Here is a 23,731-nt window from a genome sequence, read left to right as displayed (position 1 = left end):
GCCAAATATATATTTATGTATTTCACAAAACCGAAAATGTGTTTTTGTTGTTGCTGTTGTTTTCTCATAACCCTCTAACGTTATCCTCTTTCTTTTTTTCTTTTTTCTTTATGGTAGAACTTAGTTATGGCATTTTCTTAGTGTGTGTTATTTTCCCTTCTACGTAGTAAACTTCATCATTGTCGTTCGTATCACCGCTTCTGTGCGTGTGTGTTTCGTCCGTTTTTCTCTCTCCGTTTTTTTTGTTTTATTTCCTTCTTTACGTCTTCTCTTCCCTGCGATGCAGCATCGCCCACAAATCGAAAAGGCCTCGTCGTTTGTTGGTGGTGTTTGCTGTTTGTTATTTGGGGAGCGTTTTCTCCTTTTCGTTCTCCGCACCACGCGAACGACGCGACGCGCATACGTGTCCCTTCCTGGCTCTCCTCTTCTTGCCTGGTGCGAATCTCACCTATTCGAGCATACAACGCATTCCATCGTTTCCGATCGTTTCAGCGGCGCCAGTACCCACTTCTTTGGTGCCTTCCACTTGTAATATGCGATGAACCCGTAGAAAGCTTACACCTTCCTCTCCTTGGAAGTCAAGCAGGAAAAGACAAAATTGCGCCTTTAACGAGCACGTATAAAACCTTTTTTTTTTTTGAAGCATACACACGAGATGATTCAAAGTATACTCCCTCCTTTTGCTGTTGTAGCTCGCTGTTGGTTTTCTCTTGAGTATCCCATACTACGTAAACTCTAGTTTTCTTTTTCCCGCTTGCTCCATCGCACTTTATTCCTTTCGCTGAAATGACGAAGTTTAATAACCATAATAAGAAGGTGCGCGTCACCGTCTGTCCACATTCTCTTTTCTTTCAAGAAAAAAAAAACTCATTTTTCTGGCTTTTTGCTGTTGTTATTCTTCTCCGGAAGAGCTTCATCTTTTTCCCTTCTGTTTTCCTTCTTTCTTGTTTCCACACGAAGGGGAGAAAACGATGAGAGATTTTGTTATAAATTCTATTATTGCTACTGTTCTTCTCCACGTGTTTGTGCAGGACCTTCAGGTGGAAGACGCTGCGATAGGAATGAAGTGGCCTCACTGACTCGCCTGATGACGTATCGGCATTGGTCGGGAAAGAAAGAAAGAAAGAAAGAAGTCAACAGGGAAGGGCTTAGAGGGATGGAGAAGAAGGGAGGAAAAGAAGTGTGTACGGATCATCTACGCATCTTCTGCAGAAAACCTGCGTTCTCTCTCTCTCTCTTTGTAGGTTTGCTCTGTTCTCAAAGAAAAGTCTCTGCCTTCTTCTCGTCTCATCTTGCCTCGCTTTTTCGTTCTTTCGTTGTTGTTGCTGCTGGTGTTTGTTGAAGATAGATAAAGTGACTTCGCGCTCTTTCTTTTTTTTCCGAGTATTCGCTTCGCAGTCGACCTTTTTGTTGCTGCTGCAGTTTTTTCTTCCAAGTTTATTTATCCTCCATTCGAAACCTCGTCATAGAATGCAAACCTAATACTAACAACAGCAATAATAATAAAAGTTTTTTAAGTTATACGCCTTCCTTCACAGTAGAATCCAAAAAAAAAAGAGAAAGGTATTCCCTCCGAGGAGCTGTCGCGGTGTAGTTGAGTCCAACTCTCTGTACGTCGGGAACACAAAAAAAAAAGCAGACCGTGTGCGTGTGCGTGTGCATGTGTCTAAGCATCACTTGCATAGTTCCTTTGGTGTTCTTGGCTTCAAACCAAGCGATTTGAACCTCCGCGCTCTGCGTGCGCTCCTCTTCTATTTCGTTTATTGTAACAGCTGTGTTTTTTTTATTGCATTTTGGGTTTCTTCTATTCTGTTTGTTTGTGTGTGTGTGTGTGTGTGTGTGTGCGTCTTCCGTTGCCATACAGGAGGCGGAGGAGACAGAGGAGTAGGTGATGAGAGGAGCACTGCGGTGCGGTTGCTTCTTCGCGGTGTGTTAGACTCTCGTTCCGCCACCACGAGAATAAAGCGAAGGTCTTGATCATGGTGAGAGGGTCGAAGAAGGTTTCAGTAGAACTAAAAGCGACAGCCAAAAAAGAAGAAAAAAGGGACGAGCCTATCCGAACACCTTTTTTTCTCTCTTGCATTCTCATTCGCTTCAAATGAGTTACCTATCGTACCTGTTTGCTCGATGGTAGTCTGCCTGACTGGATTCACTTTTCTCTAATCTTATCCTGATGCGCTACGATCCCTTTCGTTTCAGATTGGTGATGAGCTATTGTTTTTTTTTTCTCTTTTTCTTTTTCTGCTCTCTTCCTTTGAGGGTATGAGTGTTTCTCCGCCTGCGCGAGAGAGTCTTATGTCAGCCTTGTTTTCCGCATCCATGTATCCTTTTATTTTTGCCTCTATTAGTTTTATATCCTAGAGTCCCCTTTATCCTTGCCAACTGCGTTCATTGATCTGCAGCCCGATGCGTACCGCTGTGAAGTAATACCTATTTTTATTCCTTTTTTTTTACTATTGCGCACCACAATCAGATTTGGTCTGCAAGTCTAACAATCGAAGTAAATCGAAAACACCTTTCTTTTGTTTGCTTGTTTTCCTTTTTTCTCTGGAAAGAAGAAGAGGAAGTCGCCTCCATCAACGGATGTACCAAATCCTTTGCAGCACTGACCGCAGCTGGTCGGCTTGAGCTCTGTGTGGACGAAAAGAACAAAGGTCGAGGCTGTTTTCGAAACTGATGGCGGCACCTGTGCATGCGTGTGTGCGAGAAGACCTCTCGATGATCTTCAGCACGAGTCTCACTGCAACTGCGAACCTAACTCCTTTTTTGTGTCGTTCTACCTCGCACAGCCGTGATGTATTGCTGGGGTCTGGATGAAAAGAGAATCTCAAGGCGGTGTGTGTGGGAGAGGGAGAGGGAGGCCGCATGCGTGTGCGTCCAGAGAGATGCGTTTGCAAACCTTTTTTTTTTCTGTTCAACCTGTACCTCGTCTTTTTCCTTCCCCTCCTATTCTCTCTCTTCCTTCCTTCTCCTTTCCACACTGCATCCAAAAACAATCGTTCTTCACATCATGCAAAACGGCACAACACGGATTCCGTTCAAGGGTATTTGAAATCCACCCGCTCCTTTCTCTTTCTCGCTCTCTGTCGCACCTAAGTTTACCTCAGTGTATTTCCCCCAACTGCTCTTCTATTCCTCATTACCACATTCTTTTGTTTTTATTATTATCATTGTTGCTGTAAAAACAAAAATTCCTCTCGAGTGTCGACCTGAATTATAGATACCTATTTTTATTATTATTATTATCATCATCATTGATCATTCACACACACGCGCGCTTTTCTTCGTCTTCTTTCTTCTTCTTTCTCTCTCTCTCCGTGGCAATGACGGGCTCCACCAACGGCGGCGAGAAGGCGGAGTCGGGCACGGCGCGTCTTTTTGTCGGGCAGCTGAACTTTGATGCGACAGAACACGACTTGCGGCAGATCTTCTCCTTCTACGGACACGTCATCCACACCAATGTGTTGCGTGACGCGGACGGCAAGAGCACCGGTAGCGGCTTCGTGACCTTCCGACAGACAGATGAGGCCGACTTTGCGATTATGTCGATGCACGACCGCTACAACATGGGACGTGAAAAGCCGCTCCAGGTGTCGTATTGTCGTCGCAGCGAGCGCATTTCCCCGTTTGGCTACGAGCACGCGTTGAAGCTGCGCGAGAAGAATATCACAAACCCTCCCCCGCCGCAGCCAACTGCGTGAAGAAAGCAAAAACCGAAAGGTATGGAGGAAAGAAAAGTGAAAAGCAATTGAAGTCTCACCAAATAATAGTTTGCTTCGTGTGGTTTGATTTCCACGGGAGACACGGGAAATATACACGCTTCCCTCCCTCCCCATTGATTTTTCCCTATTACTATTTTCTCTATTGTTATTATTATCATTTCGGATTTTCTTTGTACGTTCTCCTTCTTTTGCGTACTTCTTTTTATGTTTGTTTGTGTGTTTGTTTCTTTCCTGCTACTTTGCTTACCGTGTGCGTGTGTTTTTCTTTCTTTTCGATTGTGTTCTCTCTCTTGTCTCCCTGTACGTTGATGGGTAGCGGTCAACTTACATGTAGGCGTGATGGTTGGTTGCGTGTGCGCCGGTATGTGGTGGTTAAACTGTGGGGTCTTATTCTTTTTCAGAATACTACAGCTGCTTCCATTTTCTTCTCTTTTTTCTTTTTTCCTTCTTTTCTTTGACCGCTTTAAAGCGCTGCTGCTATTACTACGATTGCGGTTTCATGTGCGTCTGTGTCCAGCCTGTGTTTTGTTTATTTTTGTTCTTGTTGTTGTGTTCGCACCTTTCAGGCCACATTATTCTATACAAGTGCCAACAACCGCGGCTTGTGACTCACCCCACAAAGCGCATACAGTCTTGAATGTCTAGTAGAATGTAATGCCAACTGTAAGAAAAGATATATAAATACTTTACTGTGTCTTGCGCCGCTGTGGAAGTGATGCATCTAAACCCGGAAAAAGGAAAAGGGGAAAAGAATCGCTGCACGGTGTGTCTTCGCAGCCGGTGCACGCATGCCTCACGTACAACTGGAGGCGCTGCTGCGGTGTGAGCAACGGAAAATCAGCGCGATCATTAGTTTTGTTTTCTGTTGTTGTTGTTGTTGTTTTTTCATCGGACAAGTTGGAACACGCAGTCGTGGGTGTCTATCAGAGATGAAAGTGGCAGAGCAGCAACCACCACGCAAACCAAAGTACTGGTTTTCGGTTGGTTTTCTTTTACTATCACTGCCGTCCCGCTGCTCTCTCTCTCTCTCTTTGTTCCTCATCCTCATCTTCTTCTTAGTTTTGCGTTCTTGCATCTCCTTGTTTGAAATCATTACAGGCTCGTGTCGACTGTTTGTAGTAGTTGGTTTTGTCCTACCGTCTTAATTTGTTGTTGGTGCTCATCGCCTGTCTTTCTTTGTTTTATTGGTCTTGTTTGTATATGCGCGTATGTTCATGAACTGCTGTCTCGTACCATGAGTCACCCGCATCACGTGACAGGCGCCGCACGGCAGGACACTGCACCGTCCATGTCCTACGTTCCTCCGTACCGGGTAGACGCCCACACATTCATCAACGAGCAGCTCGCCACGGCCGCAGCGCAGGCGCAAGTACAGTCGTTGGATCCGACTGCACCTCCGCCGCCGCTTCCACCGCCTCCGCGGTCATCCTCCACCTCCCAGGCCTCCGCACAACCAGCGCCAACCACCACAATATCCACAAACCCGCTTTCCATTCCCCCTCCTCCGCGTAAAGATGTGTCTAGCAACGCAGCAGCAACCGCAGCTCCGCCTCCGCCGTGTCTGCCAGCTACATTTAGCTCCATTCCGAGCACTCTACCTGTGACTTTTTACGAGCGACCCCCGTCACCGCATGCACCCTCTCCCGCACCGGCTCCTCCTCAGGTGAAGCCTCCATTGGCACCGCCATTGCAACACCCACCGTTCTCTGCCCCACCCACGGTGGCCGCCGTGGCAATTACAGCGGCACCGCTCCCCCCTCATCCGTCCTCCTCCAACAGCAACGCAGCCCTCTACTCGGCACGCATTCCCGAGTTGCGCGTCATCCTCGCTCGCGGCCGCCTCAGCGGCGTCACGCACGTCGCCGCGGACGCGACAGGGGAGGAGATCTACCGCGCCTTCTGCCCGGCCGGGGACACCTACCCAAACGAAAACGCAAGCGCCTCGACGGCAGCAGCAGCAGCAGCAGCCACAACAACGACCGCAGCAACGACCTCAGCCGCCACCCCAGTAATGTCACCGTCTTCACGCGGGGGCTCGCACGCGCCACGGGCGCTGTCGGAAATGGCGAACGCCCTGACCTCCGACGGGAAGGCCGCCGTGGCACCGAACGGCACGGCGGATACCTCGCACAGGCGCAGCGGCACGGCGCTAACGTCTGCGATGCGCGGCCGCCTCCCGCCTGGGTGGGAACGTCGCGTCTTTCACAATACCACCTTTTACCTCGACCACATCTCTCGTGAGGCGCACGAGCAGGAGCCGTGGGTGGTGTGGTGGGGGCGTGCGGGCAACGCGGAGGCGAGTGGCCTGTAAAGAGGGAAAAGAAGGGAAGGAAGAGAAGTTTGGTGGTGGTGGTGGAATTGGCGAGCAGGTTTGACAGTGCTGCATGGAATCGGGTGGGATAATACGAAGAGTGGTTTTTTCTTTTTATTTTCGACGGATTCTGGAGCAGCAGCGGTAGTTTTGGCGATGACGGCGGAAACGTTGGCTGAAAGCATTCTTTCCTCAGAATGCGGAGTCATTGGGTCTCTCTCTCTCTCTTTGCGGATGCCCCACAACCTACGCCGGGAGGTTGGTCGTGGCGGTCGAGATGCGCAGGGGTTTGTTTTGTTGTGTTTTCGCTACCAGCATTCTTTTAATCTTCTGGTTGTTTTGATTTTCCCTCATCGTGAATTTGTTGTTGTTTTTTCTGTGAATTAACATGAGAGAGCTGTTGCTACCTGCGCCGTAAGGCGAGAGGCAGCAGGCGTCAAAGAGAAGAGCCACACAAGCACAAGGAACTGCGGTCAGCGCGAAGGCAACGCTGGTAAATGGTCGACGTTTTCCGGATCAGTAGGTGGCAAAGTTCGCCTTTTTACTGATGGGGATGTTGCTGTTGTTTGCTACGAAAACTCGTTGCTAGCAAGATGCAACGCAATTATTTCTTCTTATGCGTGCAGAGTTCTCAGCGGCTTCTTGAACACGATGAGGAAAGGTCCTACTGCTTCTCGCCTAGCCGATGCAGACCCTCGGTCTCATTTTGGGGAGGGAGGTGTGTCGTGCTTCTCTGCCTCTCCAACTCACTCTCCCTCTCTCTTCTCTTTTTCTGTTTTCGCTCTTTCTCCGTAACGAAACCTTTGTTTGGCCTGCACCACCCCACATTTTCTACCGTGTGGCGCTCTTGTGTGTTGCACAGGGATGTTACGAATTTCCGGACACCATTCCCAGATTCTTTTTTGTGTACTTCTCCTTTTGTCATTGTTCTCGTGCGAGCTATTTGCACGTACTACGCATCTCTCCCCTTCACTGCACTCATCCCTTCACCAAGAGAAGAAACCAGAAGAGCAGGTTTATTGTTGTTGTTGTTGTTTTTGTAGGAAGGAGGACGGGTGTGGCAGGGCGCCCACACATCCACCCACACACGGCATTTCTTCATTACAGCTGTGTATTATTTTTCTTTGTGTGCGTGTGTGATTTCCCCAACATTTATATATGCTCTACGGATACAATACGGTTCTGTGGTGGTGTTGGTGTTGTTTTGTATCAGCAGTCGGTAAGCTGAGTAGCTCTCTCTTTGCGCGCTGCTGTGTAAAGCACAAATCGCCCTTTTCTTTCTCCTTTGCTTTTCTTCTTGTTTCCTGTCGCTGTTGCTGGTCGCACTGGCGGTTACTTGCTGGCGGTGTTGTTGCGTACATTATTATTTTCTCCGCAGCACTGGCAGATCGAGGTGGACGTCTCATTTTTCAAGTGTTCGCCAACTGACGAGACGTCGTTTATAAGTATCTCTCTGCTTCATTATTTATTAATATACCTGCACACCTGCGTTGTTCTTCTAGCTTGTTGGTGTGGTTGTATTGTTTGGCATTTTCTTTTTTTTTTCTTCTGGGCATTGCCATTGATGTATGCGAAAGCGCTGGTTCCTCGTACTTGCGTATTTTCCTTCTGTGTGTGTTTGCGCTTTCGTGCTGTGTGTTTGGTCGTCCTTGTGCTTTTTGGGGGCCTTTTTTTTTCCTCAAACCAAGAGCTTTGTTGTGTATTTCGTAAAGGCAGGTGTATTCACGGCAAACAAGTCAGTCGGCGAACTGGGTATAGCTGCAAATTACTCTTCGACACATTTCCTTTTATATATTGTCTCTTTCGCTTCTTCTTTTCTTCTTGAGAAGCGAGTCACCGATTCTGCCTCCGATTCGTCCACACAAATCTCTAGAACATAAGGAGCGAGACAATGTTGAGCTTTAAAAGCATCGCTGGCTTTCTCAAAAAAGTCAGCAGCAGCGGTCGCGACGATGCCGGTAGAGATGCCAAACAAAAAGCGGGGGCAGAGACCGGCGCAAACAACGCCGGCGCGAGCAGCTCCGCCAGCGAAGGCGTGAACAGCGGGAAAGGCACCCTGGCGAACCGCAGCGCAGCGGCCGGTCTCCCCGGCACACACAGCACCAAGAAAAACGATGACACAAGTTTTATCGAATCCCCCCTCTTCGGTATGCCTTCCGCCTTCGGCGACAATTCCATGTTCGCCTCCTCTAGCATTCTGAAAGGACTGCCGCCGAACACGAGTACGCAAGACGTTCTGCGGCACATCCAGCGTGTGGTGCAGGAGCGAAGTGAAGCGTTGCATCAGCAGCAGCAGCAGCAGCAGCAAGAGGACGAGGCCGCCACCGCAGAAGCTGCCGAGGGCCACGTCGGCGCCGGTGCAGAGCCGCTGTCCAACCTCAGCCCCCGCTCTACCCATTCCCTCCTCTCCACCGCCGCCCCGTCCCCGTTGGATGTCGTGCCCGTCAACTCCGGTGGCGCGCGCACGGGGGGCACCTTCGCGGCGGAGGCGCCCATCAGTCAACCGAACACGGCACCGACCACGACAGCGCACAGCCCCACCTCACCGGCGGCGGACACCCGAGAGAGGCTGCAGAGCCTGCAGAAGATCCGTGCGGAGATGATTGACGCACTCGATGTGTGTCTGCAGGAGGTGCCGGAGAACACAATCGCGGAGGAGGAAAAAGTACGTCCAGACAAGACTGCTGCTACGGTGGCGGCGGTGGCGGCAGGTGGGGGGAGTGCCGACGGCCGCAACATGCGAGAGTCGATGACACAGAGTAACTGCGTCGTCTCCCCCTCCTCCTCCACCAGCGGTCCGTCGGGTCTGCTGGAAGGAGCGGATGCCGGCGCCGGGGGCTCCGCAGCGGAGGCACCCAACATGAATTGGGGCGAAAACACCAACAACAGCAGCGCTCTTCTCGACAGCACGCGCACCGAGATGGATGTGGCAACCCCGCGCGACCCCTCCACCATCGCGACACCGGTGGAGTCGGCGGAGCTGTCGATGGTCGCCGTCCCCTACCCTGACTCCTCGTCCTCCCCTGCATCGTCTCCCGCCCCGGCGGCGCCTGTCATCTTCACGCACTATGAGTGGCGCTGCCTTCTGCTGCAGATTGTCGAGGTGATTGTCCGCATCGACCGCGTTCTTTTGGCCGATGTGCGCCGCCGTGCGATGGAAAAATTCGCACTTGGGGTGCCGGCGGCCTCCTCAACGAGTCCGTCAGGCAGCACGACGGAGTTCCGCTGGCAGCGCCTCTCGCAGGTGCTGCCCGCTGCAAATGACAAGGCAGCGTCGGGCTCCCTGACGCCGACCCGCCAGGCGCGGCAGCCGGACGTGGACGCGGCGGCAGCGCTCTTAACCTCGCCGCAGCTGCGATTAAGCCGGTCCGAGGCGCTTCCCCGGTCCCCCGAAGATGTGGAGTTGCTGGTGCTGCCGATCCCCACCGTCTTGATCACCACCGCGGCGACCGGGAGCGAGCAGCCGACGCCGAAGGAGTCGCCGCTTCCGCCGAGTGGTGGCGCCCACACGGCCACCGGCACCGGCACCGCCGCTTATCGGCCTTCTCTTGTCGGGAAGATGAGGCGCGCCTTGGAAGAAAACAGCATCCTTTCCCCAGACAGCAGCGTCGGCTACTCCGTCTCCAAGGAGGACAAGAAGATTCTGGAGGAGATGCTGACGGTGGCGTGTCTTCTAGCCACGTGGGCCATCATCAAGGCCATCCTGCGCCATCACCTGCAGATGTTCAACAATAACGGCAACAACCGACGACGCAACAGCAAAGCAAACGGGGGAGTTGGGAGTGGTGGTGGCAGTGCTTCTGCTGGCATTGTGCTGCCGGAGACGAATGCTCCATCCGGGTCGGCTGAACGGGCGGCGCTCGACATGTCGCTGTCAGGCATGGCGGCTGAACTCGTGGCGACCGGCAACAGCGTGGCAGGCGCGGGCCGGCGTCCACCACTCGCCTCAGCGCTGCCGCCGCTGGCACCTTCTGCCCCCACAAACGGCGCCGCGGAGGAGCACAGCGCCGAAGAGGCCGGTGCGGGGCCTCTTTCCAAGAAGACCAGCCACGATGCGGACCCCTACGACGACCTCCCGTACATCGACTGGGAGGCGGTCGTGCAGGAGCTGGATGGGTGGATGGGGAACTCGCCGGGTCACTTCGTGGCGGAGTGCACCCTCTGCGCCAGCTTCCTGCGGGATGACGGGCGAGAGATGGTGATGTGCATGCTGCAGGAGCCGAAGCCGCGTCACCTGCTGGCAAACATTCATCGCCACGCGGAGAAGCTGCGCCACACCGATCCGACGGTGCTCGCGACGGCGGCCCCGACTTCGACGCCGATGGCGTCTCCGCGTGTGGTGGCAGCGGGCACATCCGGGGCGCCGACGTCGGCCACGCTGTCCCCTTCTCCTTCGACCTCGTTGCCCTCGTCTGCCACAAACGCTGCGACTAACACGACCCCTTGTGGCACCATCAACACGACTACAATAAGCGGTGGTGGTGGTAGTGGCGCTGCGACGATGAATCCCACTTCTACGGCTAGCGCTGCCCCTCCCAACCCCATCGTGATCAAGATGAGTCCACCGTTGGCCTCCTCGATCCAAGCCATGATGGACGACCCGACGCTCGTGATGGATGACCTTGTCGCGCAGCTCGAGCTCGTTTACCGCAGAGCTGTGAGCGACACGTGGTGTGCATACTTGGAAAACGCCATCGAGGCGGAAATGACGATGTACGCCAACTCCATCGTGCCCCGCAGCACCTCGGATGCCACCATGACGGACAAGAGTGACACGAACGAGAAAACGTCTCCGGCGGTGCCGCAAAGCTCCTCCCTCCCCTTCATCGACGAGTCCTTCCTGAAGCAGCAGAGCGCCGCCAGCACCCAATTCTGTCCCTCCGCGCCGGAGTCGCCGCGCGCGCTGGAAGGCATCACGGACACCACGACCCTCTGCCGCCTCGCCACGGCCTACTTCTTCGGCTCCGACAACTGGGCAGAGAGCAAGCGGGAGCGGCGCTTCGCCGTGCTTTACCGCAGTATGCGCTCTCGCATGGAACGCTACAGCGTGTCGGCGATGACGCGGCGCAACATCCGCCGCGGCACCAGCTCCGCCGCCTCTCCGACGCAGGTGGCGGCCACTACCACCACCGCGTTCGCGGCGGCAGCAGATGCGAACACGCTCAGCGAACCCGTCCCCCCTCCGGCGACCGCCTCTGCCTCTCCATCGCAGCAGCAGCAAAAGACCACATCGTGCCCCTCTGCGGCCGCCACAGGGATTACGCTCCTGGTGCCGCCCACAATCAGCGAGCGCGCCTCGCTGTTGCAAACCTGCACGAGTCCGCAACACCCCGCCCCCGCCGTGGCCCTCACGCCTACGAAATTCAGTGTCGAGGACACATCCTCTCGTGGGACCGGCGCGGCGGCAGCCACAGGAACGGCGCCCAGCCCTTCTCATTTCGGCTCCAGCGCCTCTGCCGCGTCCCCTGCGCTCTCCCATCGTGGCCTCCCGAACTCGCAGCTGGTGGCGCATCAACTGTTGTCGTCCAACGCGAGCAACGCCGCTGCCTCGAACTACAGCACCCCGCTGGCTGGCTCACTGCAGCTCGGCCGTGACGGCGGTGGCTCCGACGTTGAGACGGCCTCGGGAGCTTTGCACATCGCCCACCCGACCAACAACGCAGCGGATCCGTACGCGTCCTACCCGGCAGATCAGTCCGCCACCTGGACCCCGTTTGGGTTCATTATGACCCTCTCCGGCAACACGACCCCGGCCCCCGAGGCCGATCCGATGCTATCGAGTCAGCAGCCGAACCAAACGTCGCAGCAGCCAACGCAAACACAGCAAACCGCCAACATCGGAGAAACACCAATTCGCAGCGAAGGCGACAGCACCACGCCGAGCTTTTTGGCCGGCGGTGACGTCGCGCCAGCAGGTGCCGCCGCCTTCCCTCCGCGGCCGCCTCCACCCCCCTCTCTCTACCCGTTCGGCTTTCCACTGAGCGGCATCGCGCTGGAGCGCATTGTGAACATGGCGTGGTCTGCTGCCCTTCACAAGCGGGGGGAGCAGTGTCTCAGCGCGAAGCCCCCTCGGCTGGAGGAGGCGGAGAAGAACGCGCAGGAGGAACGCCTGGTCGCCGGCGTCTTTGGCGAATTCCGCGCCCGTCAGCGCTCCCTCGTCTCCCTCATCAACGCCCGCCTCGCCGCCGGAAAATCAGTCGAGGCACTCCGCAACGCGCAGAAGCACTTCCGCTTCGAAAAGAAGGACTGGACGGGTCACAGCCAAACCATCTTCTCCGCCCTGCGGTACCTGCAGTCCATGGTGCTGCTCGTCCGCGCGCAGGCGGCGTGCCGCGTCTACGGAGCCGTGATTGAAACGGTCCAGTTTGTGCTGCCACAAGCGCGGCTGTGTGAGCAGATGCTGCAGGTGCTGGCGCCGCGCCCGCGGCGAGACTGCATTATTCGCTTTGCAGACTGCCGCTCGAAGCTGCTGCGGTCGTACGTTTACCTGCTGAAGGAGTGCTGGATGGCTCACGCTGCCTTTAACGACCACGCCAAGGCAGCCAAGTACTTCTCGCAGTGCGCGCAGGTTTTGCAAATGCTGCGTCGTCGCTCGCGCGAGTCGGAGCTGTTTGCCGCGTACATGGAACGAGGCTCGCAGCTGATGAAGACGAAGGACTACAAGAAGTCTGTCGAGATCTTTAAGCTAGCGGTGAACATCGCAAAGAAGTCGCTGCAGGACGCCGATACGGCAGCAGCGGCGTCAGCGGTGGTGGTTGCAGCGGCAGCGATGGGGACGGCGAACAACGCGAGTTCCACGGCAACGTCCGGACTTGGTGCGAAGTCCGGTGCGACGACGGCAGCCCCACGGCAGCACTTCCACCGCAATTTGCACTTCCGCAGCGCCGGCTCTGGCCAGCTCTACACCGCGGAGGAGCACATCATCGGCACGTCCGCGGCGGCCGCGGATGATCTGGAGTTTGCCTGGCGCGTGGCGGAGAGTGAGCGCATGCTGGCCCTCTCCTATGTGACGCAGGCGGAGCACGAGGTGAACGTGCGGGAGCGGCGCGAGGAGCTGAGCAACGCGGTGAGCAACGCCTACAGCTCGCAACGGTCTCTGCAGCGGTGGCAGACGAAAGGCGGTACCCCGAAGCGGCTGTTGACGGCTGTGCCGTGCAGCCTCATCGTCATTTGCAAAGGTCTGCTGCTGCTCAACCAGGCCCGCAAGGCAGCGTTGCTGCTGGAGCCGCTCATTGAGCACAAGCCGAGCTCCGCGCTGGTGAGGCCGCCGATGTGGCGCGAAATCCTTGACCCCACCGAGGACCCATACACCGCGGAAGATGTGGTGCTGCGCACCTACGTCTGCTCCGTCAAGATCGCAGTGTACATGCTCTACGCTCGTTGTCTGGCCGAGTTTGACGGCGAGCGCGCGCTGCGGGCTGTTACCCAGGTGGACCAGCTTCTTCAAGAGAGTGATGCGTGGATTTACACGATTCGCACGAAGCTGCGCGGCGCCCTGGAGGAGGTGCGCGGTAGCGACAAGAACGTCTCGCCAACGACGACGTCGCCGTATGCGACGCGCAATTTGGAGCTGCCGCGCCTCACCGCACCGGCCACGGCCGCAAAGACGACCGCAGCAGCAGCAGCAGCAGCAAACGATGAGAGTGACGACGGGGTGAGTGCGACGAAGCCGGGCGGCGGTGGGGCGGACACGACGGCGTCGGCCGCGTCACCTATCCTAACCACGGATGTGCCACCGCTGCACATGAATCATATGAATGCCGCTTCGCTGAGCATCCACCGTACTACGAACAACAACATGAGCACCACCGGCGCTAGCGTTGCCCGGCGAAAGTCCACCTCCTCTTCCAGCTACCACAGCCCTGAGTTCAACTCTCCGGAGGACGCGCCGCTACGCCCGCGATGCTCCAACACGGCCGGCGGTGATCCCGGCAGCGGCGTCGACCCCTCCCGCGAAAACCCAGCGCACGATGACGACCACGCGCGCAGCCGTCAGAGCACCGTACCGCAGACCCACGGAGGCAGCGCCGACGCGGACTTCTGGAACAACGGTAACTCTAGCGTCAGTGGCGCCTTCCTCGCGACGCAGTCCTCGGGGACCAGCGGCGGCGTCCGCAGCACGTCCATCGGCCCAGCGAAGGCGTCCCCCAGCACGCCGACCCTGCGTGTACACATGGAGAGCGCCAGCGAATGCATGACGGCGCTCTTCGCGCTGCGCGAGGGCAAGTCGCACATCCGCAAGGCCCTGCGCGACATCTTCATCATCAGTGGCGACGCCCAATCCCTCATCAAGAACTGGGAGGAGGCGCTGAAGAGCTACTCGCACGCATTGGTCATCTCGATGAGCGAAGTCGAAGCCGCCAACGCCGCTGCGCAATCACGACGCCGTGCAAGTCAATACGCCACCCCGAGCAATGCCGCGCCGTCGCCTCGCACGTCCACAGCTGGCGGCAATCACGACGACACGAACTCTCTGGCGACCTCGCAGGTGCCAGCAAACGTGGCCGGTGCGGCGAATGTAAGTCACCAAGCAACGGTGGGTGGCGCCGGCAGCAGCACACGCGGTGGAGGTGGGGATGCCGTGAGCGCCACGGCCACTACCACCAACAACTACAACAACGCTGCAGGGATCACCGCAATGGCGAGCAGCAGCGCAACGCAGTGCTGGGGCCAAGTGGTGCCTTTGGACGAGGAATTCTTCCTGTGGGACGAGGAGGACGGGCTTCTAGCGGACAACCTGCTGAACCGCGATTTAGCGGCATCGACGGCGGCGAAAGACCTGCGTGCGGTGGTGGCGGATGAGGAACGCATGGACTCACGCGCCTGTGAGAGTCTCGTGCTGAGCAAACTCGCGAACGTGTACCGCGCACTGGACAAGCCGACCACTGCGATCCACTACCACAACCTCGTGCTCGACTACGCGAACGAGTGCAACGATAAGCTGCTCGCCTACAACTCCATGCTGAGTCTCGCCAGGCTCTACACAGCCGCCGGGTCACTAGACGAAGCACGCGAGACCTGGGCGAAGGTGAGCGACCTCGCGAAAGAGTACGAAGACAAAGAAGTGAGTCGCGAGACGAAGCGCAACATCGTGGCGGGGCAGGAGAGCGCTGGCATGTACCTCGACGTCGTCAAGACCGCGGAGGAGCTAGAGAAGTTGGCCACCGGCGAGGAGGGCGAGGACGCCGCGGCAGACCGTCGCTTTGCGCTCGAGGCACTGGCCAACGCCAACCTCCAACTCGGCCAGTACGACGCCTGCATCGCGGCCCTCGACAACCGCGAGAAGGTGCAGGAGAAGTCGGCGGAGTGGAACGGGCGGCTGCTCAGCATGCGGGCCAAGGCGCGCATGGGGCTCAACAAACCGGCCGATGCGATCAAGGTGATGCAGAGCTGGGCCGCCAAGGCACGGAACCTGTGCAACTGGGTCGAGCTCGGCCGGGCGAACTCGGCCCTGTCGGCCGCCTACGCGTCGGAGAGCCAAAACATGCAGGCCCGGCACTACCACGAGGCCACGCTCAACGCATTCGCCCTCGCCGAGACGCTGAACGAGGACTGCCAACACATCGCCCTCGACAGTGCGCGCTGGCTGGTGCACTACGCCTACCTAGACGACTCCACGGTGCAGGTCGACCCGGCGCTCACCTACACGGGTGGGTGCCTGACGAGCGACTCCGAGGCGAGCGGGGGAGACTTCCGCTACACTGACAGTGGCCTATGCAACAGCAGCGGCGATCTTGGTGTGATGCTGGCGAAGGAGGAGGAGCTGCGGCGGTCGTCGTCGTCGTTCATGTCGGGCAGCCTGCACCGGGGCGACGGCAGTGACGAGGAGGAAGACGATTTCTTTGGTGGTGGGAATGGTAGCGGTGGTGCGTTGGCGAACAACAGTTTATTCGGGATGCGGGGTGCAAACCTGACCGACTCGGACCGGCCAGCGGAGCCGCCCAAGGAAGAAGCACGGGATGACGACGAGGGGGAGAAGCAAAAGGACCAGCCGGTCGGCGACAACGCGGCGGAAGCAGCAGACAAAGGAGGTGCACCAGCAGCAGCAGCTGGCGTGGAGGAGGAGGACGAGAGTGATACGTCGGTGCTGCGGCGCAACCTGTCAAGCTCCTTCCACCCGAAGGATCCGAACTGCGCCACACAGCCGCCGTCGCTCGCGGCGAGCGCTAACCCCTCCCTGCGCGACTACCCAGCTCAGCCGGACAACTTGGAGCTGAACTTCAGTGGCAGCAGCGCCGGACAGTCGGAGGCGGGCGACAACGACGCCGTGGTGGAGGAAAACGAAGACGAGGCGCGGCGGCGGCGCGAGGTGGACGAGGCCCTGCTCACGATGGACGATGACGTGGACGCGCTCGTTTCACAGCACCACGCAAGCGCGGTGAGCGCCGCCGTCAACGCCGCGGCAATGAACCACATGTTTTTCAACATGGGCGACGTCGCTGATGATGCGGAGGACGTGGTAGACACGAAGGACGCCACGTCGGCGTCCGAGCTGGCGTCCGCGAGTGCAAAGGGTACCGCCAAGGCCGTGCCGACCACGCCGAACATCACGACCGCGGCGGTGAAGACGTCGAGCAACGCCGCGGTGGCCGGTGCGACAAAGAGTGCGAGGAGCAACTACATCCCACCGCCGACGGCGCTCGCCAACGTGTCCATTTGCAGTCGTCCCGCGGCGGCTGCGGCGGGCACGGATGTGCTGGAGATGCCGGTGGACGCCGGGCGGTCCGCGTCGGAGCCGACCTCGGCCGTGGGGTCGAGCGGCACGGGATCGCCGTTGGTGCCCGGCAGCGGCGTGCGTGGGATAGGCTTTGCCGATGGCCGTGACAGCGCCGGTGTGGCCGCGGGCACCCTGGCCCACCAAGACGGCGAGGACAACCAGCATGAACGGAAGCCCGCGACGGTGCGCACGACGTACTACCGCGGCGCGATTGAGATGATGGAGGCCGCGGTGCAGCTGCTGCTCGTCCCTCGCAGTGTCAGCCGTCTCGTGATTCCCTACTCCCCCGCAGAAGCCATCGACTTTGTCCTGCTGGCCCATCCGCATTCCCTCTTTGTCTTCTACTTTGCCGAGTACACGACAGAGTACGGGGCGCAGTGCGATGTGGTGATCCGTCCGCCTGGCAGGGCCGGATTCCTGAAGCTGCGCACGCAGGTGTCCCTGAAGGAGTATCACAGCAAGGATGTGGTGAATTCTCTGCTGACGAACCTTTCCGCGGAGGCCTCATTGGCGGACCGCGCGATAGCGCCCCCGCCCTCTGCTGGCGGTTACAACCACAACAACGTTGATCCGGGAGCAGCAACCTCGCACCCCTTTGGGGGCGCGGTGGCGAAAGCAGCAGCAGCAGCGGCGGGAAGTAGTAATGCCAGTGCCAGTGCAAGTCCCACCCTCAACAACGTCCGCCCCGACGCCCTACGCACCGCCCTCGACGACGAGACGCGCTCGTGCCTGTTCAACCTGCACGCCGACGCCTGGCAGCCCATCATCGACCGCATGCGCCGCGAGCACGTCAGTTACGAAGACGCAGAAACGTTGATCATCATGCCAGATATTGCGCTGCTGCACTTGCCCTTTGCCGGTCTGATGCCGTCTCCCCACTACGGAGGGGAGGACGCCCCACTTGGGGAGCAATTCACGTTGATCGTCACGCCCTCGCTGACGCACTTCGTGTACCACGGAATGACAGCGCAGCACGACCAGAGTGACGCGCTCGACCCAACGGCGAACCGGTACATATTTATCCCGTACGACGCCATAAGCACCGGCGCCACTGTCGCGGCGAAGCCGCAGATGTCCACAGGAGTCGCCGCGGCGGATTCCTCCGCTCCGAGCTCGCCGCACCCGCGCCAGCAATCGTCGCAGGCCACAAGAAGCGCTGCATGTGCTTCTCAATTGGTACTCAACCCGAGCAGCAGCACTGGAGCACCAATGGGCAAGCCTACCAACAGCGCCTCCTCCACGGCTTCGCCGCTGTCGTGGCCCTCCGTGACGCCGCCGCACTCGAACGGGGGCTCTACGTTACTCGCGCAAGCCTCGACAGCCGCCACCGCCTCCGCTGAGACAACCGCCAATGCGGCCAGCGCCACGCGTCGGGACTCCGCTTTTGCCGCTGTAAACGCGACAGGGGCAGATGCCTCGGCAGACGGCGCTGCAGCCCCTGCAGACCATGGCACGTTTGACGGTCTGCTCAAGACGTGGCAGGTTCACCGCGGTTGCACACGCAAGGAGCTGATTCACGCCTTCGCCAACCACCGAACGCGGGCGCTGATGTTTCTCGGACCCATCGACCAAGGCGGCGTGCGCGTGGCAGACGGTGTCGTGACGTTGCAAGATATCATTCAGAGTCTCCAACATGCGCGAGCGCAGCCGGCAACGCAGGGCGGCGGCGGCGGCAACACCGCTGGAAGCGGAGTGACGAGTGGTACCACCACCAACAATAACAGCAGTCAGTCCACAAGTGGGGCTGCCCAGACGCACGTCGCTCCTGCCGCCGTGCCCTTCTCGCCCACCCCCGCCATCCCACTCCCACCGCTGTGCACACACATGGACCTCCTCATCCTCACCGCCGACCGCGGCTTTTACCCGTCCGTCACGAATGCCGGGATGACGGCAAACTTGTGTATGTCGCTCGGGGTGCGGCGGGTGCTGCGGCTCAACGTGATTCGCGGCCTGGACCCCAATGAGGAGCACCGCGAGTTTATCGCACACTTCCTCTCCAATCTACGGAAGGTGATGCGGTGGAAGCTGAGTAACCCCTACGCCGTGGCGCTGCGCACGACAATCGCAGAGGCGCGAGCGAAGGGCATGTCGTCAAACACGTGGGGTGCCTTCACGCTGATCGGGTCGGCTTAGAGGTTCGTAATCATAAATCGTGTTGGTAGCCGCGTACCCGAAGCGCAGCCCCGTCTCCCATGGTGTTGTTGCTTCTCGTATCTTCTTTTTTTTTTTCTCTCTCTCTCCTGCTTGGTCCGTGTCGTGCACTTGCAAGCTGTGATGAGGCGCTATGAGTGGGATTGCTCCGTACTGTTTCTCTGCGGTTGTTGATCTTCATTCGGTTTGTTTGTTTGCTTCTTGTAGCGGTGGATTCGCTCCGATTCAACGGTTGTGGTTGATGTCGCCCCTCCACCTCCTTTTTTTTTGTTTGTTTTGTTTTCGCACGCTGTTTTTAACATATAGGATAAGTTCAACGTTGGTTTGTCTCTCTGGCTGGATCAATTGTTATTCAAAAGAGGACCGCTAAATGCCGATACTTGAGGCGGTCATCGAGTCACAGGACACAAAAGAGCAAGAAAAAAATACGGTGAACCTTGGCCTATTTCTGGTCTGGTTTTTGCGTGTGCTAATAAAGGGTGTGCGTTGTTGTTTTCATTTATTACTACGTTTTTGCTGCTGTCGTTGTTGTTGTTTGGTTTGAATTTAACGTTCGAGCTGTATTGAATTCATTCCTTTATATTTAATATTATTCGCCATCATATTTACGCCAAGGCTTACACATGCAGTACGACTGCGTTGCTGGTTCGAACCGTCTGTTGTGTGCTCAAAGTATACTTTTTGTCAGAACTGTGAGTACTTTTTGCTGGCTTGTGTTTGTGTGTGTGTGAAAGATAGATGCAACATTGCATATTAATATATTTATTTGTATGGTTCTGCTTTGTATGCCCACGTGCGTCTATGCTTGTGTTCTTGTGTCCTCTGAATGAAACTCCCTGCTTATCATTTTTTGGGGGGATACTGCAGGTGGCTAGCAAAGTGTCTGATCGGTATTGTTTGTTGTAGGTGCCTCGATAACTACAAAAAAAGAAAGGAGGACTTCTTTCTTGACTATGATTCCTCCAATTTGTAGTTACTGTTTTCTTTATTATTATTATTATTATTGCTGGTTTGTGTGGTTAACGTTGTTTATTTGCTGTCCCTGTACGCAGTCTTCTGACAGTGTTTTCCTCCACTATTTTTTCTTCCTTCTCCTTGTCGAACGGTTGGTATTTCTGTGACGGTCATATCGGCATATTCATTGCCAAATAGCAAAAAAAAACACAAACATCACGAATCGCGAAAGCCAATTCTTATTGTGTACCACAACCAAAAAAGAAGATTGCTGTTCTGATTGGACTTAGAAGTCGAGAGGAGGAAAAAACTGATAAAAACAGCTGCATGCTTGTCAATCTGCATGCTCTCAAATCACTGTCTTCCGGTGATAGGTCTTCAGTTGGAAGAAAACAGCTTCTTTCTAAGAGCCTTTTCCTTCTGAGCCGCAGAAACAATCTTCACAGCTTCCTTCATACACTGCTCTACTGCTTTCATCACGCTTTTTTTTTTCTCTCTAACTCTTTCTACATCTGTTTTACACTGAAGCTACAAAAAATTCTTCTTGTCCTGATCGCACTTTCTTCTCAGTAAGTGCTTTATTGTTATCATTTGCTGCTTTAGTACAGCTGTTAGCTAAATAGAATCAATAGATTTGAAGAACTCTTTATAGAAGGTTGCTGCAGCTCATCCGCAGATTAACCTCCTCTTGCTCCCGTTACTGTGACCAGGAGAACACTTTTGAAGGCGTTTGCAGCCATCAGCACTGCCAGTTTGCCACATCCCCTCAGCATAGAACGAACAGAGAAAACAGCACGAACGTGTGCGAGCAACTCTTGTTGTGTTTTGCCCGTTTCACCACTGTTAAGCTGCTCTACTTAGAAAGAAAGGAGAGTGAACCACATCAGCGATCAGTTAACAAAGCTTAACCACTGTCTGTCAGTCTCCTTGCTAAAGCTCCACGAACCATAGTACTTGTTTTTATTGTTGCTGCTCTTTCGAACTCTTATGAGCAATGGCGGCACACATGATCATCCCATTACCGGTGCGGTTCAGCAGTAATGTGCACCTCACCCTCCACCAGGCCTTCCTCGCCTCTGCCGGCGTTCTACTGAGTGACCCCGTCGCGCGTGTGCACGTCGTCACAGTGAAGACGACACGCCCCACGAAAGCCTCCTCCAACGCACAGGCAGACGCGCAAAACGACGGCGTACGGATTGTGCTCAACGCGAGGGAGGTGGGTAAGACAAAGCCTTGCTTCTTCACCGCTCACCCCTCTTTTAACGAGTCCTTCGACTTCACCGTGGCGGAAACAAGCGCCCTCACCTCTCTCGCCGCGCCGTCCGCCCTGTCCAACACCTCCGCGCCGAACAGAAAGAAGCGTGACGACGGCGCGGACGTGAATAGCAGCGGCGGTGGCGGCAACACGGTGAGTGTGGTGGACCACGTCGTCATCACGCTCGAATCGGCCGATGGCACGGCCTTTTACGGAGAAGCCTACGCGCCCTTCAGTCCACACTGCAGCAGCGCTGCGCCTGCAGCGGCCCCCGTACGCGTGATGCTCGCACCGCGTAACGCGCAGGACGTTAGCGACCCACTCTTTCTACAAGACAACGCCCTTCTCGCCGAGCGCCACCTCGACGACTTTGGCTTTGTGACGATCAGCTGGGAAGTGGCGGTGGTGCCGCATGGAGGAGCTCTGCTGGGCAACGAGGCCGCTGCTGCCCCGACCGGGCTACTTCCGGTTGGCTTGGCGCTGCGGGCTACGTGGCTGGCCCGGGCCGCCGCCTACACTCGCGGGGCGCAGTACACGACATCGGTGGAGTTTGGTGGGCTGGACCGCTTCATCTTCTCCGACCCGGCGCAGCCCGTCTGCCTCACGTTGCAGGGCGGCGCGGCCGAGGCGCAGCTGCGTCGGGCCACCTTCCACTGCACCGTGCAGAGTGCGATGGAGCCGTCCAAATCGCATGAGGTAACGATTCCGCTGCCGCTGCCACCGCTGAATGTTGCCGCAGCGCGGAACCGCGACATCCACTGGGTAGCACCGGCGCGAACGTCCCAAGGGCTCGACCTCGGCCTCCTGCTCGTCTCGATGCGGGTGTCCAGCACGCCCTTGACGGCCGACGCGCCGCGCTGCCCTGATGAGGCGTGTCTCCGCATCAACGACCCACAGCATCAGGAGGAGCATCAGCACGTCGCGCAGCTCTGGGGCATGCGTGCGCCGCCGCAGACCCCACCTGGCGCCTACCAGCCCATCGCCTGGGAGTCGCAGCAGCACGTAGCGGAGGCGGCGCAGCGGCGGTGGAAGCGGCAGTGCGTGGTGGAGGCGCGGCCCGCGCTGGAGCACCTCCGGCACCTCTTCGACGTTCTCATGGGCCGCACCACGCTCGACGACGGAGTGGCGCACGTCGCGGCGACCTTCTGCAACAAAAGCCCCGCCGAAATCTCGGCGGGCGACCTGCGGGAGTTGATGGTCGCCTTCGCCTTCCACGCGTCGAAGCTGACAGTGCAGGCGGCGGCGCGCTTCTGCTTCGTGGCGCTGCGCCGCGACGTGCCGGATGCCGTGGCGGCCGAGGAGGTGCAGTACATTGTCGATCACTGCTTGGTGGAGCGGACGGTGGAGATGCCGGCCGGGGAGCGGCGTCGCTGGGTGACCGACCTCTTCGCAAGCGTTCCCGTCGTCTCCTACGCGGACTTTGTGAAGTACTTTATCCACAACTACGCCATGTGGGCCGCGTTTGGCGTGCCGCTGACGGTGGAGACCGCCGCCTCGAGCATGCAGCACTGTCACGCCGCCCTTCAGCATCAGCAGCAGTCGTCGTCGTCTCGATGCGGCACACCACGCACTGCGGCAGCGGTGGTGGTCGACGTCGCACTTTTTCCCTCTTCCGATCTGCGCGCGCCAGCCCCTGCAGCTGACCGTTCAGCCGGGGTGCCGTCCAACCCCGAAGCTGCGGCGGCTACTGCGAGCCCCTCCAATGTGTGGCGCACCTTCGTGGTTCGTGTGGCGCAGACACCCTCCAAAGCCTTCAGCGTCACCGCCCACGTCAGCGACCGCATCAGCGATGTCATGGCGATTGTGGAAGGCAACGTCGGAATTAAAGTCACGCGGCAGGAGTGGCGGCTGGCCGGGACAGGCGGTAGTACTTCTCCACCGGGTAGTACTGCGGCCGCCACGAGTGCGGCGCCCCCTGCGCCGTCGATGAAGCTGCTCGATCCCTCCCTGTTGGTCGGGAACACCACTCTGGGCCTTCCCTCCGCCCTGCGCAACCCCGTCTCTTCTTCCTCCGCCTCCGCCTCCTCTTCTCCTTTTTCGCACGGCGCTGGCAACACGCAGGAGGTGTGGATTTACGAAGCGGAGGCGACCATCCTGTTGCGCTTTCACGTGACGGACTGCCTGCACAGCAAAAAGGACTGGCAGGAGCGGGTGCAGGCGAAGGAGAAGGTGCTGAAGCTGCGGGCCGCAGTGCAGCGCAAGACGCTGATCCCGCTCTCCCGCTGCACCCTCAGCGTCAAGCACCAAGACGGCGCCGTGACGACGCTGCAGGACCGGCACACGGTGGCGCACTACCACCTTGTGAGCGGCGACGTGATTGACGTCTCGCACGATTGACGCGGTGAATAACAATTCTTTTACCGTTGTGTTGAGTGTTGGAGTTGTGTTTGGATTTGGTGTTTCTTGCTGTCAAATTGCTGTTGTTTTGCTTGTTTGTTTGTTTGTTTGTTTGTTTTTTCATAGATGTTTTGAGGTACGCACGCGGCAATACACGTCATAAAGGATTCTTTCTGTCTCTTCCTCTGTTTTTTTTTATTATTATTCTGTTTTCACTAACCCTCCGCGCCCCATCGCTGTGTAGAAAAGGGACAAGGTGAAACTCCGCCAAAGACTCGAAAGGA

General features: G+C 57.1%; 4 protein-coding genes across 5 annotated transcripts; all 4 read left to right on the top strand.

The window, feature by feature from the left end:
• Positions 1-3,030: 3,030 nt before the first annotated feature.
• Positions 3,031-3,701, top strand: ABB37_04532 (putative RNA-binding protein; the record flags this gene model as incomplete). Of its 2 annotated transcripts, none has more annotated exons than XM_015802233.1 (1): positions 3,031-3,701. In XM_015802233.1, exon 1 carries the CDS (start codon positions 3,324-3,326, stop codon positions 3,699-3,701), a length of 378 nt encoding a protein of 125 aa, XP_015659634.1. In that variant the 5' UTR covers positions 3,031-3,323. The 2 variants fall into 2 exon arrangements, with proteins under 2 accessions (XP_015659634.1, XP_015659633.1); XM_015802232.1 differs by having other exon boundaries at positions 3,043-3,701.
• A 1,079-nt stretch (positions 3,702-4,780) lies between these two features.
• On the top strand, positions 4,781-6,033 carry ABB37_04531 (hypothetical protein; the record flags this gene model as incomplete). Its single annotated transcript, XM_015802231.1, has 1 exon — positions 4,781-6,033. The coding sequence occupies exon 1, from the start codon at positions 4,957-4,959 to the stop codon at positions 6,031-6,033; it is 1,077 nt and encodes a 358-aa protein (XP_015659632.1). The 5' UTR covers positions 4,781-4,956.
• An 861-nt stretch (positions 6,034-6,894) lies between these two features.
• On the top strand, positions 6,895-18,883 carry ABB37_04530 (hypothetical protein; the record flags this gene model as incomplete). Its single annotated transcript, XM_015802230.1, has 1 exon — positions 6,895-18,883. Exon 1 carries the CDS (start codon positions 7,925-7,927, stop codon positions 18,881-18,883), a length of 10,959 nt encoding a protein of 3,652 aa, XP_015659631.1. The 5' UTR covers positions 6,895-7,924.
• Positions 18,884-20,382: 1,499 nt separating this feature from the next.
• ABB37_04529 (hypothetical protein) lies at positions 20,383-23,447 on the top strand (the record flags this gene model as incomplete). The annotated part of the gene is made up of 1 exon (XM_015802229.1): positions 20,383-23,447. Exon 1 carries the CDS (start codon positions 20,850-20,852, stop codon positions 23,445-23,447), a length of 2,598 nt encoding a protein of 865 aa, XP_015659630.1. The 5' UTR covers positions 20,383-20,849.
• Between the last annotated feature and the right edge of the window lie 284 nt (positions 23,448-23,731).

This window comes from Leptomonas pyrrhocoris (assembly GCF_001293395.1).
Source record: "Leptomonas pyrrhocoris isolate H10 chromosome Unknown, whole genome shotgun sequence".
Classification (NCBI taxonomy): domain Eukaryota; phylum Euglenozoa; class Kinetoplastea; order Trypanosomatida; family Trypanosomatidae; genus Leptomonas; species Leptomonas pyrrhocoris.
This window is presented reverse-complemented; position numbering and strand designations above follow the sequence as displayed.